Consider the following 26,109-nt stretch of genomic DNA (forward strand, 5'->3'; position numbering starts at 1 on the left):
TAAAGCGCTCTGAGAATTGACTTTTAAAAGCGCTATACAAAATAAAGTTATTATTATTATTATTATTATTACATACCGAATCATACCATTGTATCCATCCATCCATCCAATCTATGTTTGCTCTGCCAAGAAAAAATCTGTTGCTGTGCTGTGCATTTATTGACAACAGCATAACGTTTTATTGACAAGCATCCAAGACTGTAGCTATCTGCTTTATAAAGTCAAATATAACACTATAAATCAATTTTAGTGCTACCTCGCCATGTTCCATTACAATCAGTCCTCCCATGTACATCACTGTGATGCTTTTACTGCAGCGGTAACCTGCGATCCCACAAGCGGAGTTCTCCACCAGAACCCTGAACGTGCCATCCAGTCCATTGCAGTAATCCTACTCAGACGGACACAGAAGAATGAGCGAAAACATGAATGAATATGAGGGACAGAAGAGAAAAGAGAGCAAGAGAGCGAGAATATTGTCTTTACCTGAGCTAGTACGTACTGGCAAGGTCCAGGAAACGAGAACTTCAGTCCATCAAAGCTGATGTAGTGTGTCTCTCCTATCACACGACACACACCGTCACACACACGCTGTGTACACTTCCACTGACGCTTCTCACAAACACTGGGAAAGAAAGGGAAATGTAATTGTGTAACACAATAATATGAATGTTTATAGGCCTACTTGTCATCTGATGTACGCAACAAATACATAACATTACACCAGTGTCAGCCTGTAGAAGATCCATGATTGGCTCATTTACCAGGTGTTGCAGTCCACATTAATGCTCTGTCCTGAGGCATAGGGGCGGTTGTTATGGTAACAAGGGCACTGGTCTTGTGGAATGCATTCTCTTCTGTGTCGAACCTGCAAACACCCATAAAATTACACAATTCTCTTTTCTTGTAGCCTAAAAAGTTGTAAACATTAAAAAGCTGCATACGTAAAAGAAAAAGATTTTTATTTATGTAGAAAAGTAACTATAATATGCTGTAGATAATATGAATGGTTTAAATAATTTAGCAAATTTTTCTAATCATAATGTGGTGTTCAATTATTGACATTACAGTTTTGAAATCCCAAGTAAATAGTAACACATAAATGTCTAACATTTATACTTTTACAAAAGATTTCTATTTCAAATAAAACATTCATCCAAAAAATCCAAAAAAATGATTTCAACGTTATTAATAATAATAGATGTTTATTGAGCAGCAAATCCGCATATTAGAATGATTTCTGAAGGATCGTGTGACACTGAAGACTGGAGTAATGATGCTGAAAATTCAGCTTTGTGTCACAGGAATAAATTACATTTGAAAATATATTCAAATAGAAAACAATTGTTTTAAATGACAATAATATTTCACAATATTACTATTTCATTTTTTTTTGATCAAATAAAGGCAGCCTTGGTGAGCGTAAGAGACTACTAAAGAATCCAAAACTGTTGAATGGTTGTATATTTTCAATTTTTTTTCACAATACGAAAAGTTGTATAAATATAGTTCTATACATAATTTACCAATCCCACTTGGTTTATGAATATAAGCATTAATGATATTAAGTGTCAAACGGTTCATTCGAACATTTCGTGTTCACTTTGATACTTACCGTTCCAGGTGGACACATACAGCCAGACACACATCCCTGACTGACACACTCCAGGTCCAGATTCTGGCAGGTCTTAGCACACTCTATCCCAGCATCCCTTGCACTTTCACACTCAAACCGCTGCAGTGGAGGTGGACAAGAGATAGAGCGCCGCCCTACAGGTGAAACACACACACACAAAGAATTCATTATATGTACTCCATTTATCTAAACTACAATATTCTGTCCAGTTGCGATCCATTAAAAATGCACAGAGTTATGAAAGCATGGAGAAATACCTCTTGAAGAAGAATGATCGTCAAAGAAGAGGTCAGTCAGAGTTGATCCAGTGGCTTCATTAGAAGTGCATTGCATGGATCCACTCTCACATACACTACACAAAGAAATAACATTAAAAAAAACCCTAATAAATATATACACATAAATGTTTGGAGTTGGAAATTCAAATTTCAATTAAATTAAAGCCAATATTTTGGTTAGTGCCTACTAGTAATTTTAATAATACAGTGGCAATATGACGCTAGTCAGTGTCATGTAAACAAAGTCTTTATGTTTAATATCATATGAGTCCGGTGAGACACAGTTGACCAAACATCAAGCTATCAAAGCAACCTGATGTGTAACTGTATAGTAAAATACTGTGTTTTTTCCCTGCTAACCAGATGGCGTGATGGTCACCGATCATGTCGTTGGGCTCAAAGATCTCTCCGTTATGGTGGCACGAGCAGTGTTCGGGTGGCACACACTCCCCTGCGTCACTGAGGAAGAGTCCTCTGGGGCAGAAACAGCCTTCTTCACAGAACCCATCACAATCACTGTCAGGCAGCGATAGAGACCGGCACGTCTGATTACACACGTTCCCACAAACCTCGTACAACTGGTCATCCGGACAGGTCATTTCTGCTCAAACACACACACACACATTTGGTTTTCTATCATGATGGGAGACTTTTTATGAACTATTTAGTATGTTTATTCAGCCATTTTGGTACTGTTTTGCTGTCTCAACTCTTAACCTACAGACAGAATGAGACATACCACAGTATCCATGACCCCTCCAGTTGATTAGCACTCCCTTGGCTGCGCAGGCGGCTGCATAGCTGTGGACGGCATCACACAGGCACTCTTGGCCGTCTGCGCAGGAGCACACATCATAGCGGCAGTTTTTCACATATGGCTCAGGGCTGACCACATCATGACAGGCTTCAAACTTCACAGAGAGCAGCACAGCACAGGCTTCTTCTGCAAAACGCACTGTAGACACACATACAAATCTATCAGGTTATTAACTGCTAGTCTTTGTTGCCCTCTAGTGTTCAGTGCATTTATAAATCATGACATCATGCATTTATAAATATGCATAACCACTACATCCCTGCCAATACTCAGATTAGAGGTCAATATGTAGTTTTAATGATAGATTCTTAAAATTTGACATCTGTGCCCCTAATATTGATTTTTTTTTTTTTGTCACAACCTTGTGTGTGTTTGTGTATACCTCTCTTAGGATTTAAAATACAGGGATCTGAGTGTTGCAATTGAAGATCATCACAGTCTGCGTTCATCTTCCACGCGTTGCCGAATCCTTCGACGCGCGTCTCCACCAGCCCGCCCACTGTTAAGAAGTCGTCTCCTTGGTTACCATTATAATTACCGCACAGACCGCACGTTTTCCCAGCATAGGCAGGGTTTAGCTGCAAACACACACACACACACACATATGCTCACATATCAGGTTTGCAGCACGGGAATATATGATACATGTCCCAGATTCTGCATTTCATAGACAGACTCTACATGGGAATTATTTATGCATTATTTTGAGTGCATAAAGCACCTAGCATTCTCACAAACATGACATGTGATCCACGCTGTTGGAAATTCCAGCTAAAACCAGTTTAAAGTGGTAGATTTGTTTTACAAGGTTTCTGGATGGTCAAAGCTGGTTGTTGGTTAATTCAAAGTGGTTTAGGTGATTGATTGAGGCTACCAAGCTTTTAAAAAAATGAAAGACCATAAAACTTATATCATAAAACTTCTCACAGTTATTATAAAAATGGTCCATACAACTATATTCCAATGCATTTTGGGGTGCAATTATTGAATGTATTCCAATGTAAATATATATACAGACCTTAGTATGAGGTATGTTCCTCATACTAAGCAATCATATGGCTTCAAAAGCTTTGAAATATGCCTCAGTTCATATTCATCTTCATTCTCTGGAAAGAGCTGTCAAAAATGTTCCTTTTTTAATGGCAAACAGTAAGTCACACAGTTTTCGAACAACAACTGAGAGTAAATAAATGATAATCAGTGTTATTTTAGTATTATTTACTGTATATACTATTTATTAATATTTTTAATTCACTTTTTTGTATCAGTTTTCTTTTTAATTTTAGTTCAGGTTTTAGTGCTTTTGTTATGAAATTAGTTTTTTTAATATTTCAACTTAGATTACATTTATTTTTATTTCTGCTTTTGTACTTTTAAACTTATTTATTTCAGTTAGCTGCCAAGTCAACATTTCTAAATTGCAGTTTAATTAGTTTAATTTAAATTTTTTAATTAATTTTTATTTTATTTCAGCTTCATTTTAAATACTAAAAACAGTTAACAGTTTAAGATTGTCTGTAATATTTATGTGTGAAATTTACTAGCAATTTCTGAGTGAAAATTTTTTAATGTTTTTTTTTTTTTTTTTTTAGTGTATAGCCTGTTTTTTCCAGCAGGGCACACTCACCTTCAGCAAAACACGTCCTCTGCCATCCCAATCCAGATGTAGATCGTCACCGTAACGCAATCTTACAGATGACAACACCGTATTCTGCACTCTTAGGGGACCTACACACAAACACATTACTGTTATGTTGCGCTATGATTTGTACATCAGTATTACATTGCAGCTGTCATGAATTTGAAGAAAAAAAAGGCATTGTATCTATATGTTCTGTTTATGCATTGTGTGTATTTTGCTACTTGACAGACCATTAATTAATGGTGTTTTCACATCCATTCCATCCACAGAGACCACGCCCCCATGCTTGAGGTGAACCGTCTGATTGGCCAGATCTCGGAATCTCAGTGTAATTGACCGTGTGCAGATGGCATCTTGGTCATCAGCACACTTCAGCAGAAAAATTCAACCATAAGCACACAGATAAACAAACAAGCACAAGTGTATATACTAAACAGAAGATTTCAGACCTGTGCAGTCTCAATGATGGCAGAAAAAGTGTTGCTCTGGCAGTCTTTAGCGAGCAGATACTGACAAATCCCACTGAAGGTGAAGAACTTATCGTCAAAGGTCTTATAATGGGACTGTCCTGTCACAAGACACCCCCCTAAGAAGAGACAGCGGAATAAATCGATTTAGAAAGCAACGTTTCTTCATCAGATATAATGTCAGCATTAAAACTGCATTTGCAATTCAAAGCATTACATTAATTATTGGAAGGTTCATTTAATTTTAAAAAAGTAACAAATTCACATTTACCAGGACATCCTTCGTTGGTACATTCCCATGATCCATGGCGACAGACGCTAAAAGTGAAGGTGAGTTTAAGTGAATGTGTGCAGATAAAGTACTAGCCAGCCACACGTATTTGAATGCATTGTTTTGTAATGTGTGTATATGTGTGTGTGGGTGGGTGTGTGTGTCCCACCATGTGTTGCAGTCCTGCGATATGGAGGAACCAGGAGGGTAGCTACGTCCAGCATGCGTGCAGGAGCACTGAGACACGTCAACACAACGATCTCCGTCCAACACCTTTCCCACTGACAAACACATTTCACACATTCATCAACACTAAGCAGGAAAAGGTACGATAAAGGTAAGATAAACATTATCATTGGTGGTCAGTTTCTTTGTCTTGTTTTTCAGTAAAAATATCTAAAGATTAATTAACCTAAAAAGCTAGATTGCACACAGTTGCATCAGAGAATATATCTATAAAATATTTTTTCCATGTTTATTAGAATAAACTTCACTAAATGTGTTATTTGTTTTTTTAAACCGCTACCATTTCAAAAGCTTACGGTCGGTATACAAGATACAGTAAAAACAGTAATATTGTGAAATATTATTACATTTAAAAAAAAATGATTTTTATTTTAAATTATTTTAAAATGTAATTTATTCCTGTGATGCAAAGCTGAATATTTAGTATTATTACTCCAGTCTTCAGTGTCACATGATCCTTCAAAAATCATCCTAAAATGCAGATTTTTCTGCGTGAAGAAACATTTCTTAATATTATCAATGTTGAAAACAGTTTTGCTGCTTAATATTTATGTGCAAACTGATACATTTTTTCAGGACTCTTTGATTAAATGAAATGTAATACTGTTTTGATCAATTTAATGCATCCTTGCTTAAATATGAATATTAAAAGTATTCATTTCTTTCAAAGAAAAAATCTTAAAGAGCCCAAACTTTTAAATGGTGGTGTATAATTATAGTCATTATTTAAAGCTACACTGTGTAGGATTTTCTCCCATCTAGCGGTGAAATTGTATATGACTACCAACTGAATATTACTTTCTAGCTCCTCCCTTTCCGAGGGCGTTTTAACTCCTACGGTGGCCGTATTATTTCAAATCTGCCGGTGTTGTGCCGAATTTCGACCCCCTGCCAAATTATTACCCCCCTCGTTGAAGTCAGTACCTGACTGCCTAATCCTAACCCCTCCCCCACAACTAATCCTAAACCTACCAATGCTAGGGGGGTAATAATTTGGCGGGGGTCGAAATTCGGCACAACGGTCCGGCAGTCATGAGTAATCTCCCCCTCGCATTCGTCACGGTGCCACTGAGTGTAAAAACGCGAAAGGCGAAGCTTGAATTTCCAGGTATGTCCCTCTTTGTCTAATGTATTTTCAAGATGGATGCGCAACATGGCTGCCGCCATTCGAGCGACTCGCTCGTATGTATTCTAAATGGCAGATTATACACTTACGAGAATACTTAATTAGTTGGTTGAAGTGATTACACATTAATGAGAATGTATAATTTTGAAAGAACAAAGTGTTTTTTGCTAAAAATCAACTTATAATATTACACAGTGTAGCTTTAATATTAAAGCATCAACTTAGCTGACATTAAAAACACACAAGAGAGAGGTCATATACAATGAAGCAAAAACGTAATTAAGGTCAATTGAATTTTTCTAGATTGGATGACCGGTATCACTCTCACCTGGGCAGCTGCAGCCATCAACACACTCCTCCTTGCAGACTTCCTGGATGTTTACACTCTGACAGGACGTGGAGCAGGTCGGGGTGCAGTCTCTGTACTCCATGCCAACAGGACACTTAGGGGCTGAGCAAATGGCAACATACATATGTGAATATACACATAGTCAATATCAGATATGAGATGTATTTATATGAGTGTGAAAGTGAGATTACTCACAGCACTGGCTCTGCACATGCCAGTTGGACAGTGTAACGCCATGATTGGCACAGGTGCGGGCGTACTCCAGCATGGCCTGACACACGCACTCATCTCCCGTTCTGCAGTGACAGGCATCAGACTCACACACGGACACAAACGCAGCCGCATCCACGAGGTGAGCACAACGCAGGTAGAGTGCTGAACTCCTCATGGCCTCACACTGTGACATCTGATCCTGAAACACACGCATACACACTCTGAAAAATCGCAAAAAGTGCAATCGGTAACACTTTAGTTTAGGGTCCAGTTCTCACTATTAACTAGTTGCTTATCAGCATGTATATTACTATAATATTGGCTGTTTATTAATACTTATGAAGCACATATTAATGCCTTATTCTGCATGACCTTAATCTACATCCTACCCAATACCTAAACTTAACAAATACCTACTAACTATTAATATATAGGAGTTTGTTGAGCCAAAAGACATAGTTAATAGTGAAAATTGGACCCTAATCTTAAGTGTGACTGTGCACACAATGGATTGTAACAAGGTTTTTTTTTTTTTGTGCAGGCAAGCGTCTGACTTTTGCTGATTCTCCGGTGCCGTTGCAGCTCTGCGACGGGGGCAAGACGCGTTTACAGGGTTCATCTGCCCCTTTCATGGCCCAGGAATTTGCAAAGTCGTATGGATCATCTGTCAGAAAACCTAAACACACACATTTATAAATCTATGAATCTCATGAAGCCTGTCAAGAACATGTTCTGGTCATATTTTACTCCAAACTGTACATAAAACAATTATACATTTTTGTTTTTTAAAGAAATTAATACTTTTATTCAGCAAGTATTAATTCAAGCAAAATTGACAGAAAATACATTTATAATGTTACAAACTTTTTCTATTTTAAATAAATTGTAAAAAATAAATAAGAAAAAAAATGTATCAAGCTTTCCACAAAAATATTAAGCAGCTTAACTGTTTTCAACATTGATAATAAGAAATGTTTCTTGAGCAGCAAATCAGCATATTAGAATGATTTCTGAATTTATTACATTATTATTATATTTATTTTTCACATTTTCATTTTTAATTATTTTAATTATAGAGTATTTATTGATTTATTTATTGAAATTAATTTATGCTGATTTAAAAAAATGGTCCTGACGGGAAGGCTATAAATCTTCTGGACACATTAAAGTAATGGGCTTCTTTTTTTTTTTTTTTACATCATATTCTTAAGAAATGGGTGAGGAATGTGCTTAATTGTCATGAGCAGTGCTCAAAAATTGGTAGGTACGCAATGGTACACAGAGCTTCTATATTTTAATCTTCACTTTTTCTTGCGTTCCGGCACTTCAGAGTCAAAGCGTCAGTGTAAATGAGCAGAGCCAACGGTATAGCGGGCCAAAGGTGGTGACGAACCTTTCTTTTTTTCCACTTCAAGCGCTGATAATGAGCATAATGTTAAAATGCCAACTAACCTTCAATAAAAATATACTTTTTATTTGAGGTGAAATATGACCAGAACATGTTCTTCACAACAAACATGTTATCTTTCAGTTCTGTGGACACAAACACAGTTCCCCATGCTCTCTGTATCGTGTGGTGAACTCATGTTCTAAATTGAAACATCTGATAGTGATAAGTGCACCATAAACTACAAAAGCTGTAACATGGAACGATGACAGGACACTAACATGCCCCTAAAGGCCCAAACAAGGCTCTGAAACAAAGAGTTGTTAAACTTTCTAATGTTTTGTCTTCTGGATGAACATTGACGCCACCTATTTCCCCAGCTCGTATTAATCAGCATCCTGTCCACTGTTTTTAAAACATGGTCTTACTGAAAGATTGTTTGAGAGGTATGTTGTTGTGTTCATGCCTGCGTTTGTGTCGCACCTTCTTGTGCGGTGTACTCATCCTCCACCAAATAATTGTAGTTTCCACACAGGCCGCATGTACGGTTGCTGTGATGCTTGCCGAGCGTTAGTTGAATGTTATGCGAAGGGTCTATACGGATGGAGAACCCAAACTCTTCACTCCATACTCGAACGTACCCCAGCTCGAAACCTGCGAACACAGAGCTCGATGCATATGGCAATGGGAGCCTGGAGGGAACCAAAAAAAAAAACTTAGGCATTTTTATATGATACCCTGATTAAATGAGTAGCATACTGTAGCTGGTCATATTAGTTGTGTTTCATATGCTGATGAGCTGGTGCCCTAACCAGGCTGATTAACTACTTTAACCAGTAGTTACCAACAACACTAATCCAGCCTGGAAATTCATGATGGTCTAAGATGGTCATAACAACATGGTATAGTGATATACAATGCATATAAAAATACTAAAAGAATGCTTATGGAATATTCTACATTATTTTTAATTCTTCAAAAATAAAATAAGGATAACACACTGTAAAAAAAAAAATATATATATATACATAGACCCTGGATCACAAAACCAGTCACAAGTAGCACGTTATATTTGCCACCAATACATTGTATGGGCCAAAATTATAGATTTTTCTTTTATGCCAAAACTCATTAGGATATTAAGTAAAGATCATGTTCCATCAAGATATTTTGTAAATTTCCTACCGTAAATATATAAAACATTTATGTTTGTGAGTGAATGCAGCACAATCGCAAACATAAATGGACAATTTTAAAGGCGATATTCTCAATGTTTCGATTTTCAAATAGTTGTATCTCGGCCAAATATTGTCATATCCTAAAAAACCATAAATCAATGGAAAGCTTATTTATTCAGCTTTCAGGTGATGTATACATCTCAAAAAGACCCATGTGACTGGTTTTGTGGTCCAGGGTCACATTTGTGAAATTTCTGAGTCAAAATTGTTTGTAAGCAAATCCTACACCAATTTTTTTTAAAAAATCAAATTCCAATTTTCAAAAAATTGGAAATACAGTTAATCCAGAAGAATCTTATTGGATTCTTTTTGATCTCTTTAGGATTGGTTCCATTGAAATTCCATTAGCAAGCCATAAGCATTTTCTTTTATATTTTGACTACAAAAAATAAAGGTTCGCATGCCATATATAGAAGAACCATTTTTGGTTCCCAAAATAACCTTTCAATGAACAGTTCTAAAAAAAAAAAAAGTAGAATAATTTTGTCATTTTATTATTTAACATTTGTCTAAATTTTAATCTGAAGAAACTGTTTCCAGTATAAATAACCTTTTGTGGAATGGAAAGTTTCCATGGATGTTAAAGGTTCTTCATGGAGCCATAAATGCCAGCACCCTTTATTTTTAAGAGTAGGAAATTTACAGTTTGTACCTCTCTGCTCCTTGTGAAAGCGTTCCATGAACAGAGAGGTGAAGCTCAAAGAATTCTCCCAGAAACAAAGTCACTCCTTTCCTCTTTCCGTGAGAGAAATCGCCTAGAAGTAAACACACATCCTTACAAACAAGCCATGGCTTGTTTAATTTACGAAAAACTGTTTGTTTGTGTGTGCGCGCGTGCGTGCGTGTGCATGTGTGTGACAGGATTTTTTTTTACCAAGTATGGAGAAGCTTCTGTGTTGGCAGTCTCCCGCCAGCATGTAGCTGCAGTCTCCAGGGAACTCATAAATCACACCGTCAAAAGTGTGTATATGCTGCCGGCTAAAGAGACTACAGCGACCAGATCCCTCGACAGACACAAAACCTACAGAACAAAGCGAGTAAGAGAGTTAAGCACTTGCATGCTAGCTTTTAATCAAAGTGGCATCACTACCAATTAAAAGTATGGAGTCGGTAAGATTTTTAAATGTTTTTGAAGAAACCAAGGCTGCATTTATTTGATTAAATATACAGTAAAAACAGAAATATTGTGAAATATTATTACAATTTAAAAGATTTATTAATATATTTTAAATTGTAATTTATTCCTGTGATGCAAAGCTGAATTTTCAGCATCATTTATCCAGTTATCAGTGTCACATGATCCTTCAGAAATTATTCTAATATGCTGATATCGTATTTGTACGATAATTTTGACTTCTGTACGATCAGTAATGGAAAAAAATCCCATAATGTACGATAATTTCAGAATTGTGTGACACCTCAAATGATGGTCGTTGTAGGCTAATCATAGAGTTTCTATACACATTGGTCTAGCTGTGGATTCAGATCTACTTCATTTTTTTTACTTACATTTACTCAGTTCATAAGGTATATGTAATTGATTTCATTGCGTTAAAATTTAATCAATATTTTTAAGTGTAAAAATGTTTCATAGTAACATCATAGTTAAATCATAGTAAAAGTTTTTATTAGATTTATTGATGAATAGAAAGTTTAAAAGAACAATAACTAAAAAAGTCTTTACTGTCACTTTTGATCTATTTAATACATCATTGTTAATCCAGTAAAATTATTAATTTCTAAAAAAAAAAAAAAATTCAAACCAACAGACAGAAAATTTAAAAAGGCACAATCGCACACAAACATGCTCAACTCTAACCTGAAAAATTCAAGATGAAAAGCAAAAGGATTCTGCTCCATCCTTTCAAACTGCACGGCTCCATCTGATTAAAGAAAAAGAAGAAATCATGAATGATTTAGCCCAGTTAGTAATCACCTGAACCACCGTAGAAAGCACACAGTAGATAACGCATTGCAATGTCCAGGCACCATACCCTTTTTTAAAACGGGGCATCAACAATAGTGAGCATGTGAGGGTTAAATTTATTGAAAAATAATAGCATGAGGCAAAGCAAAAGTTCAGCTGGAAGTGAGAAACAAAGGAGAAACCTCTGAGACCCTATAAATCTGTCAGAGAGTTTTAGACAGGTCACGTATTTCCACATAGATGGACAGAACGCCCCAACTTAGGATGGGGAAAAAAATTGCATAATATATTCACAAACATGCATGGTATTTTTCATGCATGCTTAAATAGCAAAACATTACCTTTAAACACAATGTATACATCTTCAGACTCGCTAATACAAAAATTTGAAATAATCAGTGGTCGTAACAAATATTCATGACAAATATTCAGAGGCACCTGTTACCTTTGACCTCTGCCCAGTTGTAGGCTCCCAGCAACAGGTTCTCTGAAGCGCTTTGCTGTGCAAGGTCTAAACTATCCAGTGCCTCACAATTCTGAAAACATGACTGGAACCCAGTCCAGATGGAAACAACCGCTTTTTATAAAAACGAAAGAGGGAGGGATGGTGTGATTTCCGTTTTCAAACTCATTAAGAGTGGACAATAGAAGGAAGTCTGGGCATTTGAGGAACTGAAGGATTAGTCTGGCAGTGAAGACAGATAAGACAAACCAACAGAGGACATTAGTGCCAAGCCAAACAGCACACACACGCACACAATCCAAAGCATATGCAGCGAGTTCACAGCCTTTGCGATGTAACTCGTATCTGGCACTGATGGATTAACTGTAGGAAAAACCTCACGACCAACAGCATATTCTGAGAACGTTCACATGAACTCCATGCATTCATCGCTAATTTCGGCTACTTTTGTTCTCTTTCAGCTACCTTTCTTTATTGACCCCAAACTCACTGCCAAAAAACATGGAGAAAACAACATGTCCTTGCTTCAGGACCCACATTGCACAGTACATCTGACATATATTGAAATAAAATAGACTGAACTGGAAAATGGAGAACTTTATAAATGCATTAACAAAACAACAAACAGAAGTTTGATTTACCTGTGAACCTAGTCCAAGTTGTATGTTCTTTTACCATTGCAACAGTTTTTATTTGCATTTATTTTCATTTTATTTAGCATGTCATGAAACTTGCCCTTATTGGTATCTGTGTGATTTTGATAGTTTATCCCAAGTGACAGGTTGAATTCTTGGCAGAATACAGTAGAGATGGATGCTCAGTTTTAGACGTCAATGAAAATGTACAGGCCCTTATATATGTATATGTGTGTGTGTATATATATATATATATATATATAGTGTGTCAGTAGGAAATATCAGTTTACATTTCCAAACATTCTTTTTGCCATTAATTGTAATAATCCAGTGAGATTTGTGTATGCACAAGGAATCTGACAACAGCCGGTATGATCTGATCTCACCATCATCGAGTCCGTGTGTGATTACATGAAGAAACAGAAAAAACTGAGACCAAAATCCAAATCCAGAAGAACTGCGGGAACGTCTCCAAGATGCTTGAAGAAACCTTCCTGCAAAGCTACCTGAAAAACTATGCGCAAGTGTACCTGGACAAAAGCCGTTAAATCATAAATAAATTCAATTTGTGATTTTATTTTTGAAAGCATTCTCACTTTACAGCATGTTTACACAACTGCCAGTACTCACAGTACTGTAGCTTTGCAGGAAGGTTTCTTCAAGCATCTTGGAGACGTTCCCGCAGTTCTTCTGGATTTAGTCTGTCTCAGTTTTTTCTGTTTCTTCATGTAATCACAGACGGACTCGATGATGGTGAGATGCGTTAACCCTAAAACACAAAGCAATGAAGTTCAAAATTCAAAATACAGGTAAAACAATAAAACAGGTAAAAAATAAATACTGAAATTTACGCCAAATTATACATTGTACCATATTTTTATGGATTTTTTTATATTATATATTTAATATAGAGAGAGAGATCTGGTATATATATACATATATAAATATCCACACCCTGATGAAGGCTTATTGGCCGCAACGCGCAGGTGTGCCGTTGCTTGTCACCTGTTTTTAAAACCTAAGCCATGATAAAATAAAGGCTTTTTATATTTTTCTAAAACTAATTAATCGAGTGCCTTGGATTGTTTTTTCTTATATATATATATATATATATATATATATATATATATATATACGCATATATAATGCGTAATATGCAGATTTTCTGGAATTAAAAATCCCATTCAATTTCTCCATATGAAAATTGATCTTACACACACACACACACACACACACACACATTATATACATATATACATACATATATATATATATATATATATATATATATATATAGAGGGGTGTAACGATACCCTCGTCACGATTTGATACATATCACGATACTGAACTCACGATACGATATTAATGTGATACAGACATATGATAAAAGGTTAACAAAAAATGTACTGTTGATTAAAATGCTAAATTTGATATTACATTATTACATATTACATTAACCCAATGTAATATGTAATAATGTTTACCCAATGCACACGACAATGGTGACTAGACTAGACATATTTAAAATAATGTAGGCCACTTTTTACTGGTAACATAAGACATTTGGCATTATCAGGACCCACAAATATTCCCCCATTGCATTATTATACATTATATTTAACATTATATATAGTAGTTTAATGTAGCACTGACACTAAATGAATGTTTTCTCTGAAAACTTGAATTTTTTCTCACCCAGTAATTTTTATTTTGGGTGAACTATCCATAATACACATTCTTGCATTTTTGTATTGCGATATATTGTGACACGATATATTGTTGAAACCCAGCCTGTGGCCCAATGAGAAGTTTAAACGTTCACCATACCATATCATAAAAATGTAAAATTTATATAACTTGTCACTTTTCTTATTTTTACTATGCTGAGAAATTAGTCGGTTTCAGTTAAAACGTGGAGAAGAGTAGGCTAGGAATGAAAAAATGTATAGAAACAAATAGAAAAAATATCCCATAGTGATCTATCTGAAATGTTGCTGTAATGCTATTTTTTTTAAAGATTTTTTTTTTATATCCAGATTTGGGTCATTTCAAAGTTTAACAGACATTTTATAATAATTTAATAGATACTGAAAGAGAATTTTGTTCCTATAGAATTAAAAAAAATATATGAAATAAATATTTTATAACATTTCACTTACACAAAGGGGGCAGGTCCTATGAACACCAGCATATCTTGAGACATGAAAGTTCACATGATAAATCTTATGCAATAGTCTAAAATTCCATAGAGAACAAATCACTGAACAGTGGAAGAAACCTCTGGGCTCTGCACTGACTGGGTGACGTCATTCCATCATGACGTAATTCACAACGAATACAGACCGTGGGGATGTTGCGATAACAATAAAAGAGATTCCTCGAGGAAAAAAAACCCCCAACGAGCACAACTAAATAAAGCGTATGGACGATCTTCAATAGCCCTCCAAAAATAGCAACTGGATCGATGCAAAAAGTGTTTGACCTTTGGCACGGTCGATTTTGCCACACAGAAAACGATTGCAAAGTTGATCTTTGGCAAGAGGAATGAGGCAGCGAGTTTGTGTCTGTCCTGAGTTTTTCGTGCGCGCGCTCCACTCACTCAGTCCCTACACGCATTTAAAGTCACACTACCGCACGCGCGAGCCACCTGCGAGCCACTGGTCCCGGTGATCTTTACTCTTTCATTCAGTATTGTGTGAGGACAGACTGCTGTGATGGCGGCGTTGACCGGAGGAGAAATGTGCGTCAAGTATCTGATGTTCGTCTTCAATTTCATATTCTGGGTGAGTGAGCGAGCGTGCGTTTAATGATTGATGTGTGCAGAGGTTGGCTTGCGCGCGGGACGTTGTTTTATTATAACTCGCGGTTTTCCTTAAAGATTCGTTGATAAATGCATGTGAACGGCGTCACTTTTAGGTTTTTAGTTAGTTTAGACTGTAATTAATGACGCAGAAACGTGTGATGCCATGCAACACGACTGCATCCATTTGGCTGACCTAATTTAAAGATTTTTAGCTCTGATTTCAGGACCTCGGTCGTGTAATTAAAACACCGTGTGTGTTTGTGAGAGAGTCGCTGTGTGTGTATGTGTGTGTGGCGGGACAAGCACTGAATTTTGAGTGTTTCCTTTGACTCCTCTCTGTTCGTGTGTCAGCTGTTCTCTCTCACGACTGTACAGGCGCATTCTTGCTTGTTGGTGATGTCCGATTCGTGAACATATCGTTCATTTGAACAGAATCTTTTTAATGGATTATTCGAACCGATTCGCTGAGCTGTTCGAATTTGCATAGACTACTCATTTTATTTCTACCGTTTATTTGTGCGTAATTAAAAATCCCATTCATTTTCTCCATATGAAAATTGATCTTATACACACACACACACATGCACACACACACACACACACATATATATATATGTATGTATGTATATGTATGTATGTATGTATATATAGGCTATATATATATATATATATATATATATATATATATATATATATATATATATATATATAATTGAGCTTGCTTTGCTGCGTTTTTGTAGTCTCATTGAATGTGTTGGGCCTAAATCCAGTTGTTTTTTGATCGGTGGTATTTGATGTTCAATCAGATGTGCTGTTTCATGCCAGATTTGTTTTTTTTCAGAAGACTACATAATCAAAAAGAATGGAGCATTTTTGTAGTCTCATCTCAAATAAAATTGAGTTGCATCAGTATGAAAATGGACGCAAAGTGAGGCTTTTTACTCACACAATGGAGTCATGCAAACAGATCAATGTTTTAGTCCTTCTATAGTGTTTACATATTAAGGGGGAGCTGACAAGTTGCTTTGTTTTTTGCCTATTCACATTAAAGATGGGGTAACTGTTAGGCAATTTTTGGGGCAGCTAGCAATAGCAAGTTAGCTTTGAAAGCATGAGATCCCACCCTCCCTTCAGAGTGTCTCCAAAGCCACGCATATTTGTAAAGCGTTAAAAAAGGAGAGACGGCATTTAACTACCTCATGTCTCAAAGCACATAACATTACAATAATAATGAACATAAACAACTTATGCCTGGGACACACTTAATGATTAGCTGAAACATTCTAAGACTGTTTCCGTCGACTGCAGCAGATTTAAAACACCGACTGTGAACACCAACTGAACGCAACTTGGCGCGTTTGGGCATGATCAGTAAGTATTAAATTACATTCATCAGTATCTATCGTAAGTATCAAATTACATTCACAATCGGCCTTACAGTCGTTAAGTGTGTCCCCGCCTTTAAAGAGCACTGACCTCTGCCACCTGACAGCTGTAGATTAGTTTCGGCGTTGATAGTGTTGCCATTCAGATGCATAAATTACAGTAGTTATGGTGTGAACGCAGCATAAGCTCGTTATTTTAATTCAGGAGGAACTGTAAAAGGTGGCTGCTGTTTCGTTTGCGGTGCTCAGTGACTGACGTCTGTCTAACTCTGCTTAGCAATAGCATGAAACGCATTGATGATGTGTGATGAGTGTGCGGAGGCATGGAAATACATGCGTTGACAGGCAGGTAGGGTCCTACCTGTCTGTCATGATTGGACGAACATTGTATGGTCCTACCCTTAACACAGACAGTATATACATTTAAATACATTTAGACCACTTAACTTAGTGATTGCTATCAGGATGGGAAGAGAATTTCAACCAGCATAACAAAAAATGCTTCTGGAACAAATCACCTACCCTGCCTTTAAGCTGGGAAAAAATATCACCTAAATGCAGTGAAAAGAAAGTTGTGACTTTTTTAATCAGTTCATTGAAGTGAACCATTCATTAAATGTGCTACTAATTCTTCAGCGAACCCAGAGCCGTATGGTATGTTTGTGTGTGTCTAGCCTAGAGGGTTTATGTGAGCACGCGCCCTAGATTGTCTTTAATCTGCGGGTCTATTTATAGAGTATGATAATCTCATGGACAAACTCACTGTAAACTGCATTTGTTGTGGGTTTTAATGATGGACAAACGTGCACGTTATGACTTTTTTAAAAATGTTTTCTCTGTGTGTGTTGGATTTGGTCTCATTAATTTGCTCTCTGTAAATGTTACTTAATATCTGCATTACTTCACACCTCGGAGCTTAGGGTGGATGATATGATCAAATTCTTATTTCACAATATGAGAAATGTTATTTCACCATAACGATATATTTCACAATATAGTTACTTTGTGTTATTTTATCTCATTTCTGTTATTAAAAATAAGAAGCAAATACAAACAATAGGACAAATACAATATAACAAAAATATGAATAAAACAAATTAAGTACAAGTACAATAGTTTAATTTAACATGTAGTCAGAATTAGTACATAAATGTAATAATCAAATGTAAAAACTACAAATTAAACATAATTTTATTTTTAAGTTATTTTCTCTTTTGTTTGATTCACATTAATAGAGTGGTGCACTAAAGACGTCACTTTGTAGGCCAACTGGCAGTTAGCATCACACTGGCTCCCTCGACAAAAACCCAATAGGATTTTCCCATAGGCTTTTGGATTATCGCTAAAAACAAGCTCTGTGACCAACAAAAGTTAATGATACTTGCACGTTTTGTCCATCGAGATAATTATCACAGATTTTTATACATTTTGAAGCCTCAATGCAGTCGCATGAGGTTAATCTAAAGGTAGGCTATAAACAAACTATACCACGCTACCCAATGAAGCCTATTAAACCAACAAGATTTTTTTACATTTGCATTTAATCATTTAGCAGAAGCATTTATCCAAAGCGATTTACAAGTTAGATTATAATTAAACACCCATCCTCCAATTCTCATTACTATAAAAGGTCTCATTCTCATTACCGTAAAGTGCATTATGTCATTTATACACACATTATATAACCAGTATATAACCTTATAAATATTATATAATTTATGTGACAACTTACCCCACAAATAGTATTATATTTTACATGATGGTAATGAGATAATTTCATTCCAAAATCTATTGAAAAAAGGAAATTAAGCCCATTTTAAAACTATTTAGGACTGTTTTCTTTTTTGCGTTGTGAAAATTAAGTACATTCGCCCCCAAATTCTCATTACCATAATGTGAAAAAATAACAATATATTTTTAAACTGTAACATATTTATACAACATGGTAGTATCTGTTGTACTGAATTTAATTTATGGTCACTTTAATTTAAAAAATAATAATGGCAATTAGAGGTAAATATAAATAATTATCATTCAAATTTCACAGTTAAAAAATAGGCTTCTTTTTTAATGCAAAATATAAATTTATTTTGTTTTGGGGGTGAAATGCAGCCCAACTAAAGTGTTAGAGAACTTAACTGAATGCAGTGGCAAAGTCACCTTTAAGTACTGAGAGCACAACACACATTCACATACTACCTGTAAGCTCCTCCTACTGATCCACAGAATATTGCACAACGCGCAGACATTTTACAGTTTCACTTTGTCAAACAAAGGGAGGAATTGTGGAATAGACAAACAACACGTATGTGTACAAAGTTTGTAGATTAGAAGCTTGTGCAGGTGAACGCATAGACACTGCAAACAGTTGGTTGCTCTGCAAAATGGGAGTTGATGGTTGTCCAAAATGTATAAAATACACCATGTTTATCTTTAACTTGGTGTTCTGGGTAAGTGAACTTTCATATTTGTGTTTTTGTGTGTGATTGTGTAAAAGTAGCATGTTAGTGTTGTGTTTTTATGTTCAGTTTGTGTGTGGAATGGGGTAAGAGGTTGAAGTGGGGTTGTTTTAAGGGTGTTTGTTTAGCTAAGCGTTGGCCTGGAGATTTGGAACAGATTTGCGCACCTTTTAGTTTTTCGAACAAAAGATTTGGGCCAGAGAGAATAAATCAAAAGAGTAGGACATGAACTCTCTGAAACATGAAACCATTACATCTTAGTGAGCAGGACAGGACTAGAAAGAAAAAAAGTCATGTGATATAGTGAGGAACATAGCATTAGTATGTGTGATATTCACAACAGGCAGCAGATTTTTTTAAATGAAAATCACAGTCAGGTCAAAACCCCAATGAGGATGACGAGCATGCAGATGAGCTTCCCTGAGACGGTTTCTGACAGTTTGTGGAGAAATTCTTTGGTTATGCAAACCGATTGTTGCAGCAGCTGTCCTATTTACAGCTAGCATTACTAGCTGCATATTTTAGAGTGGCCTTTTATTGTGGCCAGCCTAAGGCACACCTGTGCAATAATCTTACTGTCTAATCAGCATCTTGATATACACGAGACGCTGCAAAATACGCGAGACTCTAGTGCAACGGTCAAACACTGAAAAATAAAGTAAAAACGTGATTGTCTGGGACAGGATGAGAGCTTATAAATTTTTGCTAATTATTATTTTATTTCAGTTAGTTTTTTCAGTAACTGTTGCTAGTTTCGCTTAGTTAAAGTTTTCATTTTTGTTAAATTCTATTTTATTTCAGTTTACGAAAATATTTTTTTACCAATACTTTTAGTCTTTCAGTTTTCGTTTATGAAAATAACCTTGATTATGGTAGGTGTAAAAATGAAACTATCACATTCAACATGAGTTCTATGCTGATACATTAAACTCAGTGTGCTATTGAAATTACATACATTTTTCAGGATCATTTTTAATATAACTCTGATTGTGTTTGGATGAAAGAAAAAAGTCATATACACCTAGGATGCCTTGAGGGAGAGTAAATTACAGGATCATTTTCATGTTTGGATGAACTAACCCTTTAATGGTTATTGTTGTCTCTACTCTTATAACAAAAATCTATTTTTTTAAAGTGAAAATCCAGATCCTGTTATAGCCTAAATAATAGTAAAAAATCACTTGTTCCATTAGCAGATTTTGACTCGTACAGTATATCATCGCATGTCTAACAGATTGGCAGAACTTCTGCCAGTTTTCTTTGGATTCTGCCATGCAATTTTGCTTGCAGGTGTGATCTGTACACTCTCAGATCAGATAAAAAGATGGATAGTCTGTGCTATTGAGTTTTACTAAGCTTTTAGTACACATTATTACATAATTCATGCACCTCCAATTTCCTGCTGATTTATTTTGTCCTCTATGAAGAATCAAGCAAAGTGGGCAAGGTTTGGCTGGTTAATACTAGCAGTTCACCCCTGCTGGTATAAAAATAGCCATGCATTCTGACAGAAATGGGGAGATTTATTTATTTATTTATTTATTATTAATTATTGCATACATGTCATCTGTTTCATTGCAGCTTGCAGGTACAGGCGTCTTGGCTATTGGACTTTGGCTGAGGTTTGATGCCAAGACTAAAAGCTTGTTTGAAGGAGATAACTCGCCTTATGTCTTCTACACAGGTCAGTAGTTGTTTATAAGTCTTTTTACACATGTTGTGTTGCAACTGGTAAAAGTGAAGTGTGTGTGTTACAGGTGTATACATCCTCATTGCGGCCGGTGCGCTGATGATGGTTGTGGGTTTTTTTGGATGTTGTGGTGCCATCCAGGAATCCCCTTGCATGCTGGGATTGGTAATTCCCACATCATGCACCTTTTCTTCTCGAATATCACTTGGTATTATTATGAGGTGATTTGAATGTTTTTTTCCCATAGTTCTTCTTCTGTCTTTTGGTCATATTTGCGGTCGAGGTGGCTGCTGGAATTTGGGGCTTTTCCAACCAGACCAAGGTGGGAGTTTCAAATTCTCTGTGCACGCATACCCAAACACACAGACATGATGTCTGCTCCTAATTTATGTTAATATCTTTGTGCCCATAGGTTACTGAAGATATAACGAATTTCTACAGGGAAACATACAAAAATTATCAAGACACCAACCAGAACACTCTGAAAGACACACTCACTCTCATCCAGCATGGAGTAAGATCTCGTCCCTTTCTCCTTATTTCTCAAAGATATTTAGCATAATTGCTACTGTGCATCTGAAACTCTTGAATATCTTTCAATACCATGAGCCTTGCGAACACCAACTGCTAGTCGGTAGTTACTGCTAGTAAACATCCTCAGAAAGCGCTTGCTGTTTTTATGTACTAAATGCATCAGATGGGCCGTCAAACACCAATTATTTTTAGCTTGTGGATTTTGAAGCTGTAATAATTTGCGATGACATCTGTTCCTCATCTCTCAGCTGAACTGCTGTGGATTGTCAGGACAGCCCCCGGAAGGTTTTAAAGAGACCTGCCCCAGAAAGGATGCGTTTGAGGGTCTCTTTACAAAGGTAACAGTGTTTATAGATACAAATTTTGCCTTTTGGTAGTTATTATACCTAATATATAGATTCCAATGATTACTTAAGTTTTGTGCTAATTAATTGAACAAAATTTACGCAACCTATCAGTCAAAAGACTAAAATAAAAAATAAAATAGCATAAAATACAGAACTAAATGAAAAAATAGCATAAAATACAGAACTAAATGAAAAAAAAGCATTAATATGGGAAATACAGAAATAAAATGATTAATAAATGCAAATCTATATAAATGTATATAGAAACAAAACTGCATAAATTACAACATTTTAGTATTTATGCAGTTCATCATTTAACAAAGTACTGCAATACAGTCAAAAATAAAACGTTTTCTCAGTGTCTGAATACAAAATAAAGGCATAGAAACCAGTTCATTTGTAGTGCTCTGACAACATAGTTTTATACAGTTAGTTTAATAATTAGGTTAATAAAAATGTAAAAAGACCTTAATATTGATACTTATTGGCTTACAAAGTTTGACAAATGATAACTTCACACTCGCTTGAAATTGACCCATGTTGCTGAGAACATTGTTTTCAGACATAATGACTTACTTTTATTAGGTATTGCATTTGGATACATATTAGACGTCATCAAAATGTACTTTGTCTTAGTTTAGATTTTATTCATTTTTTTACTTTATTGTTTAAAATGTTGAATATTCTACTCAACTAACTGATAAACAGTCTCCAACTGATCCTTTAATCTCACTCTGCCTCTCTGTGTGTGAGTCTTTACCCCTTAAAATTGGGATTGAATTTACAGTTGATTCAGTTCCATGTCTGTCTTTGGTGGACCTCTACACTTACAGTATAATAATTTTCGTGAGCAGAAATACTTCCATGAAGTATCAGTCAGTGATTTATCATCAGCACTGATTTACAACTGATCGCACTGGACTAGATTCTTCTAGACAGCAGGTATGATTGTGGAGTGTAATACTCCAGCTTAGCTCAGATTTAATGCACTGGAAATGTTTCTAACCTGAGGCACCCTGTGTGCGGCTCAGCTTGAATGAGTCAGTGAAACTGTTTACTCTGCCAGTAGAAGGTCAAGTAAGAGGTCATCACAGCATAGTAACCGTTCAGAAAATCGAGAAGGGTTTAAGTGGTTTAACTAATGAACAAAGTGTATTTGACATAAGAATATGCTTTCTACCAAATAAAGACACTGAGCTGAGGTACAGAAGAGCGCAGGAATCAGTTTAACTATCAACTGTAAATAGATGGATGGATAGATGATAGATCTTTGAATTTTCAAAGTACATAACAACATTGATAAACCGTAAATGATAAATCCATTTCTTATTTTATATGTTCAGAGCTGCCCTGATGCCATCGATGAAGTTTTCAATTCCAAACTTCATATTATTGGAGGAGTTGGAATCGGCATTGGAGTGATCATGGTAACTTTTATTTTGTGTGTGTGTGTGTGTGTGTGTGTGTGTTGTTTTATTTGTTTAAGGCTTGTTCAGCATTTTGTCTTTTAGAAGATCTACAATTTATAACTAAGGTGTATATCTTTACCAACTTAATTTAATATTATGTCTAATAAAAAATACATTATTTTGTTTATATATAGACTTATGTTCAAAAGTTTGGGGTCAGTACGATTGTGTTTTAAAGAAATGAATACTTTAGCAAGGATGCATTCAATTGATCAAAAGAGACATTTATAATGTTACAGAAGATTTATATTAGTTAAAAATGCTGTTCTTTTGAACATACTATTCATCAAAGGCAAAAAAGTAACACAGTTTCCACTGAAATATTAACTGATTTCAACATTGATAATAATCAGAAATGTTACTTGAGCAGCAAATCAGCATATTAGAATGATTTCTGAAGGATCATGTGACACTGAAGACAAAGTAAGGATGATAAATTGAGCTTTAACATCACTGAAATAAATTACATTTTTAAAACATTTTAAGTAAAAAAGTTCTTTTAAATTGTAATAATATTTAACAATTACAGTAGTGTATTTTTGTAAATGCTGCCTTGGTGAGCAGAAAAGACTTTTCAAAATCTTGCTGACCCCAAACTTCTGAATAGTAGTGTGTTTTGGCATTTCTTTTTGGTAATGCAAATACTAAAATTACTTACTGCAGATTTAAATAGAAAAAAAGTATATATTTCTTAGTACCATGATTGTAATTTGATCATAATGCTTTTTGAAAACACCACTGAAGGAATGTTTTCTCTATGTGCACAGATCTTCGGCATGATCTTTAGCATGATGTTGTGCTGTGCCATCCGGAAAACCCGGGAGATTGTGTGAGGGGTCTCGTTGCCTGGGAAACTGCCAGTGTATTTGTGTTGCATGATGTCTGTCACAAAGCACTGTCTTGAACATGACCTCATCAGCTAAGAGCCAGTTAGATCACAGCGTCAGGCACACAGTCTGTACATGTCTCTGATTGACTGGAATTCACTCTTTTTCTTAGTGCAGCTGTATCACTGGTTCAGTCACGAGTAATGAGAAGAAAGGGTTGGTTTAGCATTCCAAGCCCATTTGAAAAGGCCTTTATTAAGTCTGACTTTTTCTATTTTTTTATCGTTCATAATAGATTTTAAAGATTGACTATTGTTTGCTTTATTGTACTTGCAGTAATGCTTGATATAAGTTGTTCAGAATTTTTCTAATGTTTTGTTTTTGATTTGTGAATAGGGTCGACTGATTTACCCACATCGGTGCATATGGCTCAAATAAAAGCCAAATTAATCATGAATTTTGTTGTGGGAGTTTTCTTTGTTCTTTTGCGTATCCAGGATGAAGTTTGTTTGTATATATCTGTTTTGACAGCGATCAGTGTTTCACTCAACAGTCTGATAAGAGTCCCTGTGAAAGGGGGATAGCCAAAACTTCATCCAGTTTCCCATGATCACAGCGTTGACTCATGGTCACTCCATTATGTGACCGTGCTAAAACCTCTATTTCCTTAATCTTGTTTGTATCATTTTTTTCTTTCCGTTCCCCCCTCCCCCTTCTTCCTGTTTGCATTATTTTTACAATTAGGCCGAAATTTGGCAAAACCACATACAAGTGGTTTTATAATTATGAATCGGTACCTCTATGTCTTGCCTTTGATCGCATGTGGTCTGTTTCTCAAAAACAACACTATGTGACACTATGACTCACCAACAAACCAAAACAGATCAAGCCAACAAAGAGATCAGAGAGTTTGAAATCATATTAAAGCATACAGAGGCACACCCACCAAAACATTTCCTTTAATTTGATCAGAATCTCATAAAAATGTGAGTTTTAGCCTCCTTTTATGTCTCTCGTGTCAAGTTCTTTTGACTGTTAAACATTTTTATGATACTGCTAGGAAATACTTTTAATCAGAAACATGTTTACATGGAATATTTCAGAATGTATCACCCAAATGTATTTTAGATTTCCTATGTAATGTCAAGTTGAAATGTTTTATATTATCATAATTAAAATTTTATGGATTGTGATATTGACCTGCCATGCAAATAGACCTGATGCTAACATGGAGTATATATATATATATATATATATATATATATATATATATATATATATATAAATATATATGTATATACATGCATACATATACAGTACAGGTCAAAACTTTGGAAACATTACTATTTTTTATGTTTTTGAAAGAAGTTTCTTCTGCTCATCAAGCCTGCATTTATTTGATCAAAAATACAGAATTTTTTTAAATATTGTGATATATTACAATTTAAAATAATTGGTTTTCAATTTATTATACTTTAAATTTACTTATAATATACTTTATCATTTATTTCTGTGATGCAAAGCTGAATTTTCAGGATCATTACTCCAGTCTATCACATGATCCTTTAGAAATCATTCTAATATGATGATTAATTATCAAAGTTGGAAACAGTTCTGCTGCCTAATATTTTTTCATAACCTGTGATACTTTTTTAGGATACTTTGATGAATAAAAAATAAAAAAAAGAAGCAATTTTTTTTAAAAATAGAAATCTTTTGTAACAACAATATACACTACTGGTCAGTAATTTGGGGTCAGTAATTTTTTTTCTTTTTTTTTTAAATAAATCAATACTTTTATTCAGCAAGGATGTGTTAAATTGATAAAAAGTGATAGTAAAGATTTATATTATTAGAAAATATTTTTTTATTTTGAATAAATGCAGTTCTTTTTAACCTT

At 35.3% G+C, this 26,109-nt stretch overlaps 2 protein-coding genes across 4 annotated transcripts in view; one reads left to right on the plus strand and one right to left on the minus strand.

The window, feature by feature from the left end:
* vwf (von Willebrand factor) overlaps window positions 1–14,965 on the minus strand; it is a 41,858-nt gene extending 26,893 nt beyond the window's left edge. The window contains exons 1-22 of one of the 2 annotated variants that reach the window (XM_084123564.1): window positions 14,855–14,965; window positions 13,326–13,464; window positions 11,490–11,553; window positions 10,545–10,691; window positions 10,323–10,425; window positions 8,916–9,124; window positions 7,600–7,721; window positions 7,028–7,244; window positions 6,812–6,934; window positions 5,281–5,392; window positions 5,112–5,158; window positions 4,823–4,959; window positions 4,604–4,742; window positions 4,359–4,459; window positions 3,114–3,309; window positions 2,654–2,869; window positions 2,275–2,515; window positions 1,894–1,988; window positions 1,616–1,770; window positions 765–868; window positions 487–625; window positions 257–391 (exon numbers count right to left, since the gene is read on the minus strand). In XM_084123564.1, coding sequence (XP_083979690.1) covers window positions 257–391; window positions 487–625; window positions 765–868; window positions 1,616–1,770; window positions 1,894–1,988; window positions 2,275–2,515; window positions 2,654–2,869; window positions 3,114–3,309; window positions 4,359–4,459; window positions 4,604–4,742; window positions 4,823–4,959; window positions 5,112–5,158; window positions 5,281–5,392; window positions 6,812–6,934; window positions 7,028–7,244; window positions 7,600–7,721; window positions 8,916–9,124; window positions 10,323–10,425; window positions 10,545–10,691; window positions 11,490–11,553; window positions 13,326–13,361 — 2,838 coding nt within the window. In that variant the 5' untranslated portion in view covers window positions 13,362–13,464; window positions 14,855–14,965. Of the gene's footprint in view, window positions 1–256; window positions 392–486; window positions 626–764; window positions 869–1,615; window positions 1,771–1,893; window positions 1,989–2,274; window positions 2,516–2,653; window positions 2,870–3,113; window positions 3,310–4,358; window positions 4,460–4,603; window positions 4,743–4,822; window positions 4,960–5,111; window positions 5,159–5,280; window positions 5,393–6,811; window positions 6,935–7,027; window positions 7,245–7,599; window positions 7,722–8,915; window positions 9,125–10,322; window positions 10,426–10,544; window positions 10,692–11,489; window positions 11,554–12,042; window positions 12,155–13,325; window positions 13,465–14,854 lie in introns of those variants that run through there. The other variant, XM_084123565.1, reaches the window with a different exon arrangement.
* A 63-nt stretch (window positions 14,966–15,028) lies between these two features.
* cd9a (CD9 molecule a) lies at window positions 15,029–24,666 on the plus strand. Of its 2 annotated transcripts, none has more exons than XM_084123568.1 (8): window positions 15,029–15,478; window positions 20,924–21,026; window positions 21,100–21,197; window positions 21,280–21,354; window positions 21,445–21,546; window positions 21,815–21,904; window positions 23,257–23,340; window positions 24,150–24,666. In XM_084123568.1, exons 1-8 carry the CDS (start codon window positions 15,410–15,412, stop codon window positions 24,213–24,215), a joined length of 687 nt encoding a protein of 228 aa, XP_083979694.1. In that variant the 5' UTR covers window positions 15,029–15,409; the 3' UTR covers window positions 24,216–24,666. The 2 variants fall into 2 exon arrangements, with proteins under 2 accessions (XP_083979694.1, XP_083979695.1); XM_084123569.1 differs by lacking the exon at window positions 15,029–15,478 and adding an exon at window positions 19,101–19,333.
* Window positions 24,667–26,109: the final 1,443 nt, after the last annotated feature.

Source organism: Abramis brama, assembly GCF_963993115.1.
Source record: "Abramis brama genome assembly, chromosome: 9".
NCBI lineage: Eukaryota > Metazoa > Chordata > Actinopteri > Cypriniformes > Leuciscidae > Abramis > Abramis brama.

Bases quoted from the DNA above. Each gene is read 5' to 3' on its own strand.
- cd9a (XM_084123568.1), top strand. From the start codon at position 15,410: ATGGCGGCGTTGACCGGAGGAGAAATGTGCGTCAAGTATCTGATGTTC. The intron at 21,027-21,099 runs GTCAGTAGTTGT...TGTGTGTTACAG, and splicing joins GCCTTATGTCTTCTACACAG to GTGTATACATCCTCATTGCG. The intron at 21,547-21,814 runs GTAAGATCTCGT...CTCATCTCTCAG, and splicing joins TCACTCTCATCCAGCATGGA to CTGAACTGCTGTGGATTGTC.